Genomic DNA, 15,298 nt, shown 5'->3' on the forward strand with positions numbered 1-15,298 from the left:
GGTGGGGGTTCCCGGGCCCTGTGGAGCCTGAGCCCCCCCGCCGACCGTTTCCTGGGTGTGTGAGAGAGACTCCACTTCTGGGCAGAATGCAGTTCTGCCCAGTTAAAAACGATTAAGAAGTGATTCAGCCAAATGAGAGGAGCAGTGAGTGACAGAACCCATGACAGACAAACGTCAGGGCTCCTGTTTTCTTTTCCCCAAAAAATGACACCAGTCACAAAGGACCATGTTTCTAGGAAATGTTCAGGAAGTAGACAAGCGGTTGCCAGGGACGAAGAGAGGCGACTGCCTCATGGGCACAGGGTGTCTTTTAGGATGATTACAATATTCTGAAGTTGGAAGTACTGATGATGAGTGGACAGGTCTACGAATATGCCAGAATTCGCATGGTATTTGAATTCTATCTCAATGAAGCTGATTATTTTTTTAAGTTTATTTATGTATTCCGAGAGAGAGAAAGAGAGAGAGAGAGGGCAGGGGAGGGGCAGAGAGGGAATCCCAAGCAGACTCCATGCTGTCAGCACAGAGCCCGACGTGGGGCTCACACTCACAAACTGGGAGATCATGACCTGAGCCGAAATCAAGAATCTGACACTTAACCGACTGAGCCACCCAGGTGCCCCTGAAGCTGATATTTTTTTTTAAAAAAGAACGTGAACATATCTTTGCCTTTTATAAGGCAGTCAGTCAACAAATGTTCATTAAGCACCCACGGGGAGTCAGGCACTGTGTTAGTTCCAGGGGCACCTTGGTGAGCAAATCAGACATGGTCCCTGCCCTCCTGAAGTTCACAGTTTAGTGGGAGAGATGCAAAAGTCACCCTTTTTAATGTCTAACTACAAAATGGAAAACGTGCTGAGAAGAGAAAGAAGAGGGCTCCAGGAGAGCTGAAGGGTCAGAAAGGGCTTCCCTGCAGAAGCCACACTGGAGCTGATGAATGATCTAGAGGAGCGAGGTGGAGAAGTGTCTTACACTGAGGGGGGAAAGCAAGTGCAAAGGCCCTGTGGCAGCAGGGCTAACCAGGGATCTGTGTGGCCAAAACACAGGGAATAAGGGATGGATCAACGGGGCCTCAAAACTGAGATGGTGAATCTAGACTCTGGTCTTGCAGCAGGAAGTGACTCCAAGTTGGGAGCAAAGGTGAACACCATCAGGTTCACAATCTGGTCCCTCTGGATACTGAGAGGAGGAGGGCTGTGGGGGTCAGGAACGCTGCTAGAGGCAGGAGGGGGCTGGCTGGGGATTGCAGGGACAACGGGCAGGAATAGGTGGTTCAGAGGCACAGACGAAGTGAACCCAGGGGGTGCGAGGGAGTGCTCAGTGCCCCCTCCCCCCCGCTTGGTTTCCACCTGCTGTCATCCTGATCCTTTCGATTTCTGGTCTGATGAGTCATCTGAGAGTCATCACCCCCACAACTGCTGCTGTTTTTTTCTTCTTAACAATGAACTTGTTTTTTGCCACTGAGCCGTTACCTTACACGCCAACGGATTTGGAGGCCCTCCCTCAAATATAGCCCTGGGGAAAAATTTAAAACGCTATTTAATAAAAGATGCACCATCACATGGCTGTCACTACAGGCTCTACTCAAGGCTGTCACGAGCTGGCCCGTGCAGAGCTGGGGTCCGGCTGGTAACCCTCTGGAGCGTGACTCTGGGGCAGAATGCCCCGACATGCTTCCTCAGGGCCCGTGCTGGCCATGACCAATCCTGCCGCCCTTTCTCCAAGTGGCTTCTGCGACACCCTGGCGTGCTGGTCACCACAGCCCTGGGCCAGAACACCCCCAGTCTGGCGGAGTCACAGGGTGGCCTCCCCCTGACCCAGGACAGGCTCGTAAAATATTAACGACTTGTTAATGTTCTTTTGAATGCACCCATCTGCTAAGATGGTGTCCCCAGAACCCCCTTTTCCAGAAGTCTGCTCTGAAGCAAGCTGGGGGACGGAACCACTTTCAGAACATAAAGCGCCTCCATTTTCCAGTCACCCCCCCCCCATCAGAAACCCGAGCATGGCCTCTCCTGGGGCATCTCTCTCATCTACGAGGTCCCAGTTCCTTGGGTCACCTCCTGAATATTCTGGAATCCACCTCCTCCTCTCCAACTCCCTTTGTCTGCCCTGGTTCAGGCCTGGTTGCATTTGCCTGGAAGACCAGGCCAGTCCCCCTTGCTCTGGCCTCCTGTCTCCTAATCCCTGCTGCCAGCCCCCCGGGGCACCATTTGTGCCATCGAGGGAGAGACTGTTCACTGGTCTCCCTGACTCTCTCGCCCTCTCTTTCTCCTTCCCTCCCCTCCTACTTGACTCACTTCCATGTGCCCCTAAAGACTCCTCTCAGAAGTCACCCTTGGGAAGCCCCCTTGACCTCAGGTGGGGTCACCCCTCCCCCCCCCCACTCCCGCAGCCACGCTTCACCTACTGTGCTGTAGTGTCTGTTTTGGGCCCGTCTTCACAGTGAAGCCCCACATGGTCGGATGGGGCAAGCACAGCTCCTCACAGGGCTCCGGGGTGCCCTGCACACACAGGGGACATCGCTGGGGCTGTACCTGGGATCAGCACAGGCTCCGGCACTAAGAATAAGCCACAAGAGGGCCCTGGGACACACAGGAGCTCAGGGCAATTCTTGCTGCTGCCTGATCTTCCGGCCCTGAGCTGGTTCGTTCATGTTTTCACTCAGCCAACACCAGTGGAACCCTTTTCCTCCTCGCCATACCCAAGCTGGGTGTCTGGGCCCAGAGGGCCTCTCCATCTGGTGCTGGAGCCAGGCCTGGACAGGACAGCGCGAGACAGGCGCTGTTGGACACAGCTGGTGAGGGTGGGAGGCACTTGGAACGCTTAGAGGCCAAGAGGGACCTAGGTTCCACAGCAGCAGCATTTCAAAAGCGGCTGCCCAAAGCGGCTGGCTCCCATGGCCAGATGTCACCCAGGACACAGGAGCCTGAGCTCCTGACTGCATTTGAATCGGCTTCTGCCTGCACCTGGAGGTATTGCGGCCGAAGGGGCTGCAAGTAGGATGGAGGATAAACCACTAGGGACCAGGGCTTCATGGGTTTTGAAAGCAAAACCTCCCTGAAGTGTTTGCCTGGGAGACAGTACTGCTCAATCGGGGGAAGCTGCATCAGCGGTGGCCTCTTGGCCCTGAAATGCAAGGATGGGTTTCCCTGGGGCCCATTAGGAGATGGGGCACCTCGAAAATGCAGTTAGGGCTGTGCGTCAAAAGGACAGGCTCGGGGCAGACCCCAGGGTGGAAGGGGTGAAACGGGGGCTGGGCCCCGGGCGCAGATGCCCCTTTCCCCACACCAGCGCGGGCACCGCTTGGGGGACGGAGACCGCGTTTATTCACCTCTGAGGAGGGCGGGTACACATGGGTCACGGCCGGGCGCCGTGCAGGGGCGGGGGGGGGGGGGGGGCCTGCATGCTGGGAGCCGCGGTCCCACCGGATAAGATGGGAGATGTGCCCGGGGACAAGAGGGGCGTGGTGGTGGTGGGAGGGGCGGCAGTGGGCAGAGCGTGGAGGACAAGTCGCCCAGCCTCAGTTTCTCCATCTAGAAAATGGTGGCGGTTGTGTAGACTGGACGGCCCTCAAGCGAGTGCGTGACTGCTCATCCCTCTGGCTTGACCCAGATGAGGTCTGGAGCCCTGACCTCCAGAAAGTGGCGACGGCTCCTCAGCATCAGGTCACTGCTGGAACCTGCCAGTCAATTGCCTCAGGCGGGTCTGTGAATACGAGTGCGCGTGCGCGGGGCCGGACGGCTGTGGCGCACCGGCGCCACCGTGTGGCCAAAGCTGGACCCACCGGCCCTGCGAGAAGTCCGACGCTAGGGGGAAGTCTAAAGTGTGTACTGCCTGATAGTGGGGGGCTCCGGGGCCTCAGAGAGCCCATTGGGGTGAGCATCTAAGGAGCTTGAACCCGAGGGTATGTGACAATCTGACAGCCCTAACAGTAACAGGTCACATCTGGACACGTGGTCATCTCAGGTCCAGAGTGGTGAGTGAGCTCCCCAAGTTCAGGACTGGTTCCTCCTGAGGCTCCATGTCTAACACTGGCAGTGGCATACAGCAGGTGCTGAACAAATGGTGGAGCGAGAATGAGTAAGCCATCTGTGTGTGCAATAGGGTTGGAGGTGGTAGAATCAGTGGTCAGACGGCCACAATGTGCCTCTACACTCTGAACTTCTGGCCACCCTCAGAAAGTACCCCTGCCCGGGGAACAATGGAGGTGCCTCTGAAGGCCCCAGCCACTGGAAGGTGGGACAGAGAGACAGAGGGAGGCTCGGACTTCATGCACCCGGTGATGGGCCTGGCCCAGTCCCCTGCACAGGGCAGAGCAAGGCCCCCCACTGGGCCCCTCCTGGAGCCTGGAAGCTTCTGGTCAGTGTGGCCTCTCCACATTACCTCTCACAGAGGTAGGGTTGGAAGTGGGGGCTGCATGCTGGCCTGACCATGACCCTCCCCCCAGACTTGATGCAACTTCAGTTGCCTGGAGAGGGCAGAATGGAAAAGGCAAAGGCAGGGCTGCAGGTGGTGGGACATCGGGCGGGTAGGGAGGCGCAATGGGGGAGGGGCATGTGGGCGCAGGAGCTGGGAATGCGCACTGCGTATGTGGCCCCCAACTTCCCAGGGCCCCGCCCCAGCCCCTTCCACCAGGCTAGGGGCTGAGGCTGGGGAGGGGGTCCAGGCCAGGCTCATAGCCCACGGGCAGGGTGGCGGCCTCAGTGGGTGGGATGTGGTGGGTCATGTAGCGCTTCCCCTTGAAGGAGCCAATCCGCAGCTGCTCCGGGACTTCCTCCGGCCACCACAGGCTGGAGCTGGATGGGGAGAGGAGACCAGACTGGGTCCCTGATGTGGGGAGCCATCTGCCAAGTCAGGGCCTCCTCCCGCAGCCTCTCCCTTTCCTTCCTTCCAGAACCTGCTTCTGGCCCACCTCCTCCAGGTGGTTGCCCTGAATACCCTGGTTTCAGTTCACTGAAGCCTCCTTGGAGAGAAAACACGGCCGGGAGGAGTAAGGCCGGGGCCAAGGACACGCTGAAGGACAGGGCAGAGCGAGGTGGCCCCTTCTCTGAACCTGTCATCAGAGGAGCCTCTGGCCCACCTCCCTGCTGTCCAGGCGAGAGATACTCAGGGCGGAAATTTCCCGCACACCCCTGGAAGGGGAACCGCCAACTCAGCCGCAGTGTTCCTGGAGGGCTTTCAGGTGCTGGGACCAGTGAGAGGGAAGGGGCTCTGGGTGGAAGAGGGGCCCAGGGGGATGTCAGCACTCACAAGCGCACGGTGGACGCAGCCAGGAAGGCCAGGAGCAGGAGGCCGGCCAGAGAGGAGAGGATGGAGGCGATGACAATCATGTCACCGCTTCGCCGCCCTGGCCACGTGTCGATAGAGCCTGGGGCCTTCCCTGTACACAGCGTACGCTCAGAGGCTGCCCCTCCAGCCCAGGGCAGTCACTTCCCCCTCCAGACTCACGCTCAAGGCCTGACTGCCTCGAGTCCCAAGACAGCCCCCTGAGCCCACCCCATTTGTCCATCCCAGCGGGGCATCAGTGCCCTCCCAGCCTGGACCACCCACCACCGCTCCAGCCTTTTTTCTTAGTCTCACTTTCTAGGCTGTTCTTGCCAACACGCCCACCCCACTGCACTGCCCACAGTGGGCAGAGCTGCGGCCGACCTCAGGACCAACCGGGTGGCCGCCTCGTTTCCTGGAGCGTGGCATTCAAGGCCTTCAGATGACAAGACCCTCCACCCCCGCCAACACCCAGCCTCTACAGCCGGTCTCCCAGGTGTCCCTCACCCCGGGGCACTGGCCTTCCCACATGCAGTTTCCTCCGCCTGGTCCATCACCAGCCCTTTAGGGCCCCGCTGAGGGAAGTCTCCCACAACCTGCGGCCCTGACTCTGACCCCAGCCTCTTGGTGCCCTGGCCCTTCTCCACCTGGCAGTGCTTGGCCCAGGGCTAGCTCCCCATTGGAGGGGAAGACTGTTTCTGCCCACAACTGGGCTGGGACCTGGGCACCCGAGGTTGTGTTGATGTGGATGGACACAGCTGGTGTCTCTGCCAGAGAGGCTGACCCAGTGTCTCCTCGCCCCCAGCATGAGGTTCTTTTTGGGGGATGGGCTGGACTTGGAGACTTCCTCCAGGCTCCCAGTCTCATGGCAGCAGGGGGAGGGGCCGGCTGAGCAGGACCACTGGGCAGAGGGTGACTAGTCCACAGGGGCAGACTGGAGCCAGAGCACGCCCCGCCCCCTACGCTACCTTGGTGGAGAGTAATGGGGTCGGACCACCTGGTCTCGGCCTGGGGTGAGCCGCTGGCGTCCATCAGGAGGAACTTCACCCTGGGGAGAGGAGAAGGAGTGGGGCTCAGAGCCTGAACTGCCCTGGGCTCGGTGACCAAAGCAGCCAAGCCCCAGGCAGTTCTGGGCCGGGCTCTTGTAGGGCCTGTCTGGGCCAGCCATGGCCTGGTCCTGCTCTGAGAACCCCCCCAAGACCTCTCTGGCCACAGTGACCTCTGCCAGCAGCCCCAGTCCACCTGAGCCGTTGCTCTCCAGACTCCCCATCAGGTTTAGGGGGCCCCCATCACTGTCCCATACAGTGTCTCAGGGAGTCAGATGGGGCTGGGGGCCCCGGGCCTTGTAGAGAACAGCTGGCCAAGTGACATCTAGAAAACCATAGAAGTCTCCCCAGTAGGGTCAGGCACCCTAAGCAAAAGCCCAGGGAGGAGAGGGGTGTTCAAGAGCCTGGGATCATAAGAGAGGCAGGGTGAGACCCGAGGGCACCAGAGGCCATGCAGAGGAGCTCAGGTTGTATCTTTGTGCCAGGTGGGGGGCTTGGCAGATGTCTGAGCATGGAGGGGCCCAGGCAGGCTGGCGTGGAGGGCAGCCAGCTCTGGTGGCTGCTAGGAACGGGGGCAGGAGGTTAAGATGAGGCTGAGCCAGGAAGTGGGCATGGGGGGAGGTAGGAAGGCGGTTCTGTCAGGGCCGGGCCGGGGAGAGGGCAGAGGGAGGCGGTTAACAGAGGTGCCGGTCCAGCCCACACCAAGCCCCACCTTCCCTGCGCCCCATGCTGGTTCTCTCAGCTGGACTTGGTCTCCCTGAGGACACCTGGTCCTGTCCTGTGGCCCAGGCGGCCCTCATCTGGACACCTGCTCTCTCACTCTGGCTCCCCCCGTGACCCTGACAAGCCCTTGGTGCCCTGTGCCTCTGTTTCTTCACCTGTAAAAGTGAGCAGTAGGCTTATTTCCTGTTCCCCTGTCTTGTACCCACTGATTGGGTCTGGACTCAGCCCTGGGCTCAGATTCCTACCAGATCTACCCCGGGGCTAGTGGCTGCAGCCTGGTAGCTCCCCACCCCTGACCCTGGGCCTGAGACCCCACCCTGCCCCCACAAGCCCTGTGGTGCCCACTTCCTCGTGGGCAGGTCTCCTGGAAAGGCCACATTCTGCCTGCCCCCCAGCTTGGATGAGCATTGCTCCCTGACCCCCCCCAAAGCTTGTGAAGGGGAGGAGCCTGCCGCCAGGATGGGGCCCTGGGGAGAGGCTAGGGAGGGCAGCCCTGTTCCCCCAGACCCCTTCTCCCCCAGTACAGGCCCTGTCCCAGGGTCCAGGCAGAATGACTCACCTGTAAGGTCCAGGGCTGGGGAGAGGGGTGTTGCAGAAGGGTGGTTCACGGAGGTCAGCAAGGCAGCCAGGGTCATTGCCCACCCGAAGCAGGGGGATGCCCCTGCCGCCCCCCACGGGGTCCTCACAGGGCAGCTGGTCCAGGGACAGGGGCAGCGTCATATAGTGGCCATCGGTCAGCAGCCGTGGGAAGGCTGGGATCTCAGCCAGCGTCTGTGGGTTCCGGAAGTCCCTGGAGGCTGCAGGAGAAAGGGACAGACGGATGGGGCTAGAGGGCATAGCCCCAGGCTGGGTCCGAGGCCTCCCACCCTGGCTCTCCATGCCTTCGGGCCCAGAGGCTCCCTCCAGACACAAATCAGGTCACTTTGTTACCCTCCCGGAGCCCCCCAGGATAAAGCCCCACGCCCAGTCCGCCTCCCTGCAGCTCTCCTCAGCCCCAGACCCGCACCATGACACACCGTTGCTGAAGGCCACCACCAGCCAGATGGTGCTGGCAACAGCGGCATGCCCATCCAGGACACAGCGTGGCTGCTCCAGGGAGAACGTGGTGGCTGTGACCTTCCCTTCCAGGTCCCAGGCTGTTATCTGCGGCGTGTAGGGGATCAGCTCTGTAGTCACACAGATAAGCATGAGGGTCCTGGGGCCTGCCTTCCCTGGGGCTGCCTTTCTCAGTTGGAGGGGTGGGCTCCCATGGTCTGTGAATTCATCCCAGGACCCCCACTCACCCAGGTTCATACAGGGCAGGGGCCAGACCAGCGCCCCCATGAGGAGGAGAGACAGCAATGGGCCAGACTGCCTCTGGGAGAGCCCCATGATGGCTGCCCAAGCCGGGGCTTCTTCCACATCCACAGCCCAGGGCGATCTGGCCACCTCCTGCTGCACCCCCTCCCCCAACACCTTGACCCTGGAGGAGCTGGTTAGTCAGGCTTCCAGGACGGCCGAGGGCTGGAAAGACCTGAAAATGCAAATGAACCCCACCCCTCCCACTGGCCCAGCCTACCATGAGGAGGGAGCTAGGCAGGGCTGCAGGGTGGGGCAGGCCAGTGCCAGGCCCCACTGCCGGGAGGGAGGGAGGGAGGCGGATGCCACCGGACCCCCAGATGCCAGCCAGGAGGCCAGAGGCTCCCATGTCTGAACAGGGGTCCCACCCAGCCTCCCAGCCCTGGAGAGGACCCAGTCTCTGGAAACATGGGCTCAGGGCCACGTGCCTGAGATTCCCACACCCCGCGTGCCAGGAGCCTCCCTCTGGCCTTCCATCCCCACCCAGGGAGTGGGAAACAGATCAGAGGTCCCGACCTGTCCAGCTCCAGCCCCACCACAGCCCCCCTGGTCCTGCTGCCATCTCTGCGCCCTGCCCTCCCTCCACAAGGCCACATTCTTGTCTGAAGGAAGAATCTGGAGCCAGACAAAGGACCTCTGACAGCTGACAAGCCTCCACTTACTTTACTCCCTTTGGCTCTATTTTTTTTTAATTAAGACATAATTCAAAAGAAGATAGAATTCACACAGTATAAAATTCATCCTTTTAGAGCGTACAGCTCAGTGGGTTTTCACAAGGTTGTGCAAGCATCACCCAGGTCAGCACATTTGCAACACCCCAAGAGGACAGTCTGTACCCACTGAAAGTCACTCCCCATTCCCGGCTCCCCTGGCAACCTCGCACCCGCTCTCTGCCTCTACAGACTTGCCTGTGCCGGACATTTCACAGCCACGGAATCACACACGTGGCATCTTGCGTCTGGTTTCTGTCACCTAGCATCCTGTTGTCCAGGTTCGTCCACGCAATAGCACGAGGCGGGAGTTGGTTCTTCCTCAGGGCTGCGGAACTTTCATCCCACCGGATGGAAACCAGGCATTTTATTCACCGGCTCCTCGGCTGACACCCATTCCCGCTGTTTGGCTTCTGTAAGTAAGGCTGTCATGCGCGCTCATGCCCAAGTTTTGTGTGGACCTGTTTTCCGTTCTCGGATACACACCTGGGGTGGAATTGCTGAGTCATAGGGTAACTGCTTTTTTTTTTTTTTTTTTTAATATTTTATTTGTAAGTAATCTCTACACCTGATGTGGGGCTCGAACTCGCGACCCCGAGATCTAGAGTTGCATGTTTTGCCAACTGAGCGAGCCAAGTGCCACAAGACACTCAAACTTTTAGATGGAAGAAAATGCTCTAATATATAATACACTCAGCTTTAAACCAACACATCATGAAATAGAACTTAATTTTTTTTCTTACGGAGAAAAGGACCTCAAGGAGGCAAAAGTATCCCTGGCCCACTCAGGATGTGCCATCCTCCCCGCCGGGGCCCTGCAGCCCCAGGCCCCAATCACCGCCCCCAGGCAGACAGCAAGCTGGGGTATTTGATGTTCCTAAGAGGGTTGGGAAGAATTAGGACTTCAAGGATGACGTCAAACCAATCCTGGCCCAATTCCAGCCCCGGCTCTATGCCCTACTACGAGCCTGCGAACTGGGGCGGGTCACTGCATCCATGACCGTTTCCTCATCCATAACAGGGAAGACAGCAGCACCAGCCACATGTGAGTGGCGCTTTACTGCGGGAGTGAACGGGACGGTGGGCCTGGCGGAGCTGCTGGACCGCACACGGCGAGAACTGGAGTCGGGGACGGGGAAGCAGCAAGGTCAGTGCTCGGGCTCTTGGGCCCTCTCTGCGGCCTCAGTTTCGTCACTGGGGAAAATGCGAGTCGGACGGGCAGCGTGTGAGCTCCCTCCTGCCCTGATGCAGCAGGGCACGTATGTGTGTGCTGCCTTCTCACATCAGCGCACGCGCGCGCGCGCACACACACACACACACAACCTCTCCACCAAAAACACACCAGGGCCTGCTGACTTTGGCTATAGGGCATTTATTGCAAACAGAACATCTGAGGTATGAGAAGCTGACCCAGAACCCACGCCTGCCCTGGCTACGATGGGGGACGGGGCAGTCTCGCCTCACCCCACGCCAGGCCCCCGGCACTACGGCCCCGAAGCAGCCCGCCAGCGGCAGAGGGCCCCACGCACTGAGGTAGCTGCATCTTAAGCCCCCACAAGTACAACTCCCCAGGCCTGCCTGATTCGCCTGTAGATCTGGGCCTGGAGGGGAGGATGGGGGCAGAAGGCGGGCCCCCACAAACCTCGCAGCCTCTGAGGAAAGGCACCTTCCCGCCTGCCCATCCCGGGGCAGCCCAGCCGGCAGCAGGGGGAGAGGGCAGCTGGCTGCCAGAGGCAGGCGCGGCGGGGATGGGGCCTGCCAGGCCCGGGGCTCACTGCTGCTCCAGGCAGTCCTCGGTCACCCCCTGGGCGGCCAGCTCGGCCAGCACATTCTGCAGGTAGTTGGGGTCGGGGTAGCCATGGCCTGTCACGTTGCGGTCCATCTCTGTCTTGTGGTGGATCTCGTTCCACACCACTGTGTCGGTCTCTCCCGTGGTGCTGGATGTCCCTACCGTGAAGATCAGTCGCCTCTTCCAGGCCACTTTCAGCAGCTCCAGGACCTGCCCTCGAGGAAAGGAGGGAGGGGAAAGGAGGGAGGGCCTGGTGAACAAGTGCAAACCTGGGCACGGGTTTTTCACTCTGGAGCGGTGGGTGGCCAGGTGACAGGGTGAGAGCATCTGCGGCTCCCCCTCCTTCCCTGGTCTGATCTCCCCAGCAGTGAGGGCCAGGACGGCAGGAGCAGCCACCCACCAAATGGCAGCTGTGGGGTGGGGCTCACTGAGGGGCGAGGCTCTCTGTCCCTTTGGCCTTTACTGCGAGCCACTGGCAGGCTGAGGTTGGGCCGCTCTCCCAAGTGATCTCATCCGCAGTCCCGGGCCGGGGCCCCATCTGTTGGGATCCTCAGCCTCCAGCCCCAGTCTTGACCACCGCCCCCACCCCCCGGAACTCCATGTGCTGACCTGACCGCCCAGGAGGACCCCCCACCTCAGAGGGCACCGCCATCCACTGCTCTGCTGCCGCTCAAGCCACACCCGGGGCCAGGCTAACTCTGCCCTACTTCCAAGTCAGCCTCTCCCCAGGCCAGGCTCACAGCAGCCAGAGGGCGCCCGATGCCTCACTGCCACACACACACACACACACACACACACACACACACACACACACTCTCTCTCTCTCTCTCTCTCTCTCTCTCTCTCTCTCTCTCTCTCCCTCCCTCCCTCCCTCCCTCCCTCCCTCCCTCCCTCCCTCCGGGATCTGATCCTCCCCAGACGCCTCACACCCTCCAGCCCAGCCCACCTCTGCGACTCTCAAAGCTGCCACTCAAGCTGCTCCTCTGACCAGAATGCTCTCCTGGGTTGTAATGCAGAGGTGGCTTGCAGGCCATCACCCAGTCCTGTTCCCCTGTCCCCACTCTGCCCAACGCGTCACACTAGCCTGACTCAAGAGCAGGTGACCCGGCCAGAGAGGTTGCTAGAAGTGGCCTCCCCTCCCTGCTGGTCGTCTCTCCTGGTCGAGGATGCCTCACGGATAGCAGGCAGCCTTGGGAAGGAGTGGCCAGCACCCCAGCCAGCCCCAGAAGAAGGTGAACAGGGCAGAGCAGGTATGGCCACCAAGCTGGGCCCTCCCCATCCCACCTGCTGGAACAGCCCACGAGCAGCCAGGCCAAGGCCTGCCAGCAGAGGGCGGGGTGTGCCCCCAGGGTGGTGGGGCCTTACCTTGCGGCCCTGGGCATTGTCCGGAAGGTAGCACTGACGGGGAAAGCCCCTGGCGGTGAATGGCTTCCCGGGGTTGGGGTGCTCTGGGCCCTGCAGGAGGAACACAGACACAAGGAGGCGGGGTACCCTGAGAGGGGCCCAGCAGCTGCAGAGGCCCTCGCAGCCCGGCCCGCCCTTCACCTCCCTAGCCGGAGCTTTGTCTGCACTCAAGTGACCAAACAGATCGCTGTCTCAAATCCTGCCCCTCAGAGACCCAACATGACGTGGCCTGCCTCCGGCGACCACCTTCCCTGACCCCACGCCATTCGGCTTGGCATCACACACTCCTGCAAATGTCCTGATGAGACTGGAATTCATCAAAGGCTGGGGCTCCCATTCCGCTGGGCACTGGGCTCTTTGGCCTAGAAGGCCAGGCCTCCCTTCCTGACGCCCTCGCTCCTTGCTCGAGATGGTGCCACGGCGGGGCCGGAGACAGTGGCAGCAAACTGGACGGAAGGTGGGCGGCTGGAACAGTGGGGGATCCTTGCCCGTGCCCTCTGCCACTCAGAGACACGCCACATCTACGCCACGTATACTCCACACTCCCCTCCTGCTCTGTGGTTCTGGGGCTGTCTGGAATGTTTTTAAAATTCACTACAACCCACTGAGAAGAAATGGAGGGAAACCAGGGAAAAGCATATGGTTAAACGAAAGAGGGACTCTCCATGTCACAGACAGGCCACCTGGGTCCTGGCCTCCACAGCCCTGTATCTTCCCCACCCGCCACCAGCTCTGAGGTCAGTCCTGGCCCAAGCAGCAGGCCTAAGGGTCCAGGGCTCCTGTCTGGGTCTCTACTGCGACCTTCTGCTCGGGCTCCTGTCTTGCTCTTGACATCAGACACAGCCCTGCCACAGGCCTGGATCTGGCCACCGAGCTGGTCTCTCAAGGACAGTCCTCAGTGTTGGCACCTCCCTGCCCTCTGGGTTCTTCCACTATCCAGACCTTCAACACAAGTGTTCTTCCTGCTTATACACTTGGCCTCCCGCCCAGCACAAGTCCAGCCAGGATGTCTCCGCCTCCAGGACGCCCTCCCTGCGTCAGGAAAGGGCTGGAGGCCATCTCTTTGCTTCCACAGCCCTAAGAGCTTGTTCCACCTCCAGACACCAGTGCCCCCGGTTCCTGGGAGCCTGAACTTGGGAAGCCCGGGCATCCTGAGTGCCTGGGGTGGGGGGCCGGTGGGGGGGGAGGGAGGCAGACTACAGGGAGAGGGGCAGGGTAGGAAGAAGTGTGCCCCAGAGCGAGAGGGACCGAGTCCAGAACGGTCTGAGGAGGCTCCTCCTGTGCTGGGGCCCCTTACCTGGATGCCGTGAGGAATGTTGTAAACTATAAGTATCGTCCCACAGTCCTCATGGCCAGGGAGGGACACCTGGAACTTGAACACCTCCATCTTTCCCTGGGGCTGGGTCCCGGTTTTCTCTCCGTAGATGGTTTTGCAGGAAGGACACTGCAAACTCCCGTCCTGAGGCAGAGCAGAGCACCTAGTCTCAGCCGGTGCCGAGAGAGCACCCAGGCACGCTGTCTGGCTGTCGAGGTGGGGAAGAGCCCACAGGGGCTCAGCTCGGCCCGCTGTCACACAGCAGGTCCCTCCTTGCACAGAAACCCGATCCTGAGAGCGTCCCTGTGAAGATGTCCTACACCACAAACTCCTCAAGCCATTTCCATCCAAGGGGTGAGGTACCAGGAGGCGAGCATCAAGTAGGAAAATCAGGTTTATGAGCAAAAGTCTCCACGGTCTAACACGTTTAAAATCAAACAAAAAACCCCGTGACCTCTCAACTGACTGTGCTGGCACCCTGGCTGGTACAGGGGTGGCACAGCGATCTGCAGAGAGGCCAAGCCGGGCCCGAAGGTCTGCCACGTGACTCAGTTCTCTCTGTCCTCCCAACCTGTCCATTCCGGCTGAACTCCACTGAAGGGAAGCAGCCAAGTATCACCTGTCACCCTCGGCAACCCCGGCGGCCAACCCCTATCCTGCTGTGAGGCCAAGGCCTACAGACATCTTAAGGTCGCCTCTGAGTGCCCTGGGGCTCACACGGCAGCAGCAGTCACCAGCTCAGATGCGACAGGACTGGGACAGGACTATGGGCAGGTTGCCCCGACCCCCACCCTGGGGTCAGACGTGTGGGCACCTTGTTCCCATTGCAGTACATGGCCAGCAGGCAGAGCAGGTGGAAGGCATGGCTGCACTTGACGAGGCGGCCCACGGCCACTGGCCCAATGGTCTTGCTGTCGGTCACGTCGCTGTACCCGGACACCACGGACAGTTTCTCCATACAGATGATGCAGTCCTAGAAGGAGACCAACACAGGGCACGCTCACCAATGGCCCACTGTGCCAAAAGGGGAGAAGGGAAAGAAAAAGCCTTTGTCTGCTGAAACGCCAGGATTACAGACAATTCTACAGCTGGGAACACAGCTGGGAACACAGAGGAGTCCCCAGATTCTGCGCCCTCAGAGGGCTCACCGTAGTACAGAAGACAACAGGCAGCAGTGAGCATGGGGGACATGGGGGCCTTGGCAGTAACAGGGCATGGGCAGGGAAAGGGGACAGAACAGGGCAGGCTCCTTAGAGGTGCCTCCCAAGCTGGGTGTCACAGGGGAAAGGACCTTGTCGGGTAGACAAGCACAGGAACGGGCATTCCAGAGAAAGGGAAGAGGATGTTCTGAAGCAGGAACCAGCACAGAGTTTGGGGAGGGCGGTGGTAATTGCAGGGGGCAAGGGGTGAGTAGGGTGTAAGAGACCGGTGGGACAGGACCAGGTCCCGGAAGGTTCTGATGGCTAAGCTCAGAGCTGGGCTTCGTCTCACACGTCAGGGGACCCTGCTGAGGTGCTCTACAGTGGGGGTACCACCAGGACCACAGCTGTGTGCAGGCTGTACAGGTGGCAGCTTGGAGGGCAGGAGGCTGGCACAGAGCGGCCCAGTGATGCCAGGTGAGCACAAGGGCAAAGACAAGGACACAGACGTATGCTGTTAAGTGGGAGACACGAAGACGGCCTCCAGGTCACTGTCTAAAGCTTTA

General features: G+C 60.2%; 2 protein-coding genes across 6 annotated transcripts in view; both read right to left on the minus strand.

The window, feature by feature from the left end:
* Positions 1 to 552: 552 nt before the first annotated feature.
* Positions 553 to 9,564, minus strand: UPK3B (uroplakin 3B). 3 transcript variants are annotated; one of them, XM_019820557.2, is made up of 7 exons: positions 9,284 to 9,564; positions 8,054 to 8,203; positions 7,597 to 7,834; positions 6,237 to 6,316; positions 5,254 to 5,383; positions 2,407 to 4,799; positions 553 to 1,515 (listed from the first exon to the last, which is right to left on the minus strand). In XM_019820557.2, the coding sequence occupies exons 1-6, from the start codon at positions 9,294 to 9,296 to the stop codon at positions 4,640 to 4,642; spliced, it is 771 nt and encodes a 256-aa protein (XP_019676116.1). In that variant the 5' UTR covers positions 9,297 to 9,564; the 3' UTR covers positions 553 to 1,515; positions 2,407 to 4,639. The 3 variants fall into 3 exon arrangements, with proteins under 3 accessions (XP_019676116.1, XP_003998586.2, XP_044903312.1); XM_003998537.4 differs by lacking the exon at positions 9,284 to 9,564 and adding an exon at positions 8,321 to 8,566 and having other exon boundaries at positions 2,411 to 4,799; XM_045047377.1 differs by lacking the exon at positions 9,284 to 9,564 and adding an exon at positions 8,321 to 8,566.
* An 873-nt stretch (positions 9,565 to 10,437) lies between these two features.
* The window catches only part of DTX2 (deltex E3 ubiquitin ligase 2), a 35,571-nt gene continuing 30,710 nt past the window's right edge, over positions 10,438 to 15,298 (minus strand). For all 3 annotated transcript variants that reach the window (XM_006942023.4, XM_006942021.4, XM_006942022.5), the window contains 4 exons: positions 14,408 to 14,566; positions 13,576 to 13,737; positions 12,240 to 12,329; positions 10,438 to 11,084 (listed from right to left, as the gene is read on the minus strand). In XM_006942023.4, the coding sequence (XP_006942085.1) occupies positions 10,857 to 11,084; positions 12,240 to 12,329; positions 13,576 to 13,737; positions 14,408 to 14,566 (639 nt within the window). In that variant the 3' untranslated portion in view covers positions 10,438 to 10,856. The remainder of the gene's footprint in view (positions 11,085 to 12,239; positions 12,330 to 13,575; positions 13,738 to 14,407; positions 14,567 to 15,298) is intronic.

This window comes from Felis catus, chromosome E3 (assembly GCF_018350175.1).
Source record: "Felis catus isolate Fca126 chromosome E3, F.catus_Fca126_mat1.0, whole genome shotgun sequence".
Classification (NCBI taxonomy): Eukaryota; Metazoa; Chordata; class Mammalia; order Carnivora; family Felidae; genus Felis; species Felis catus.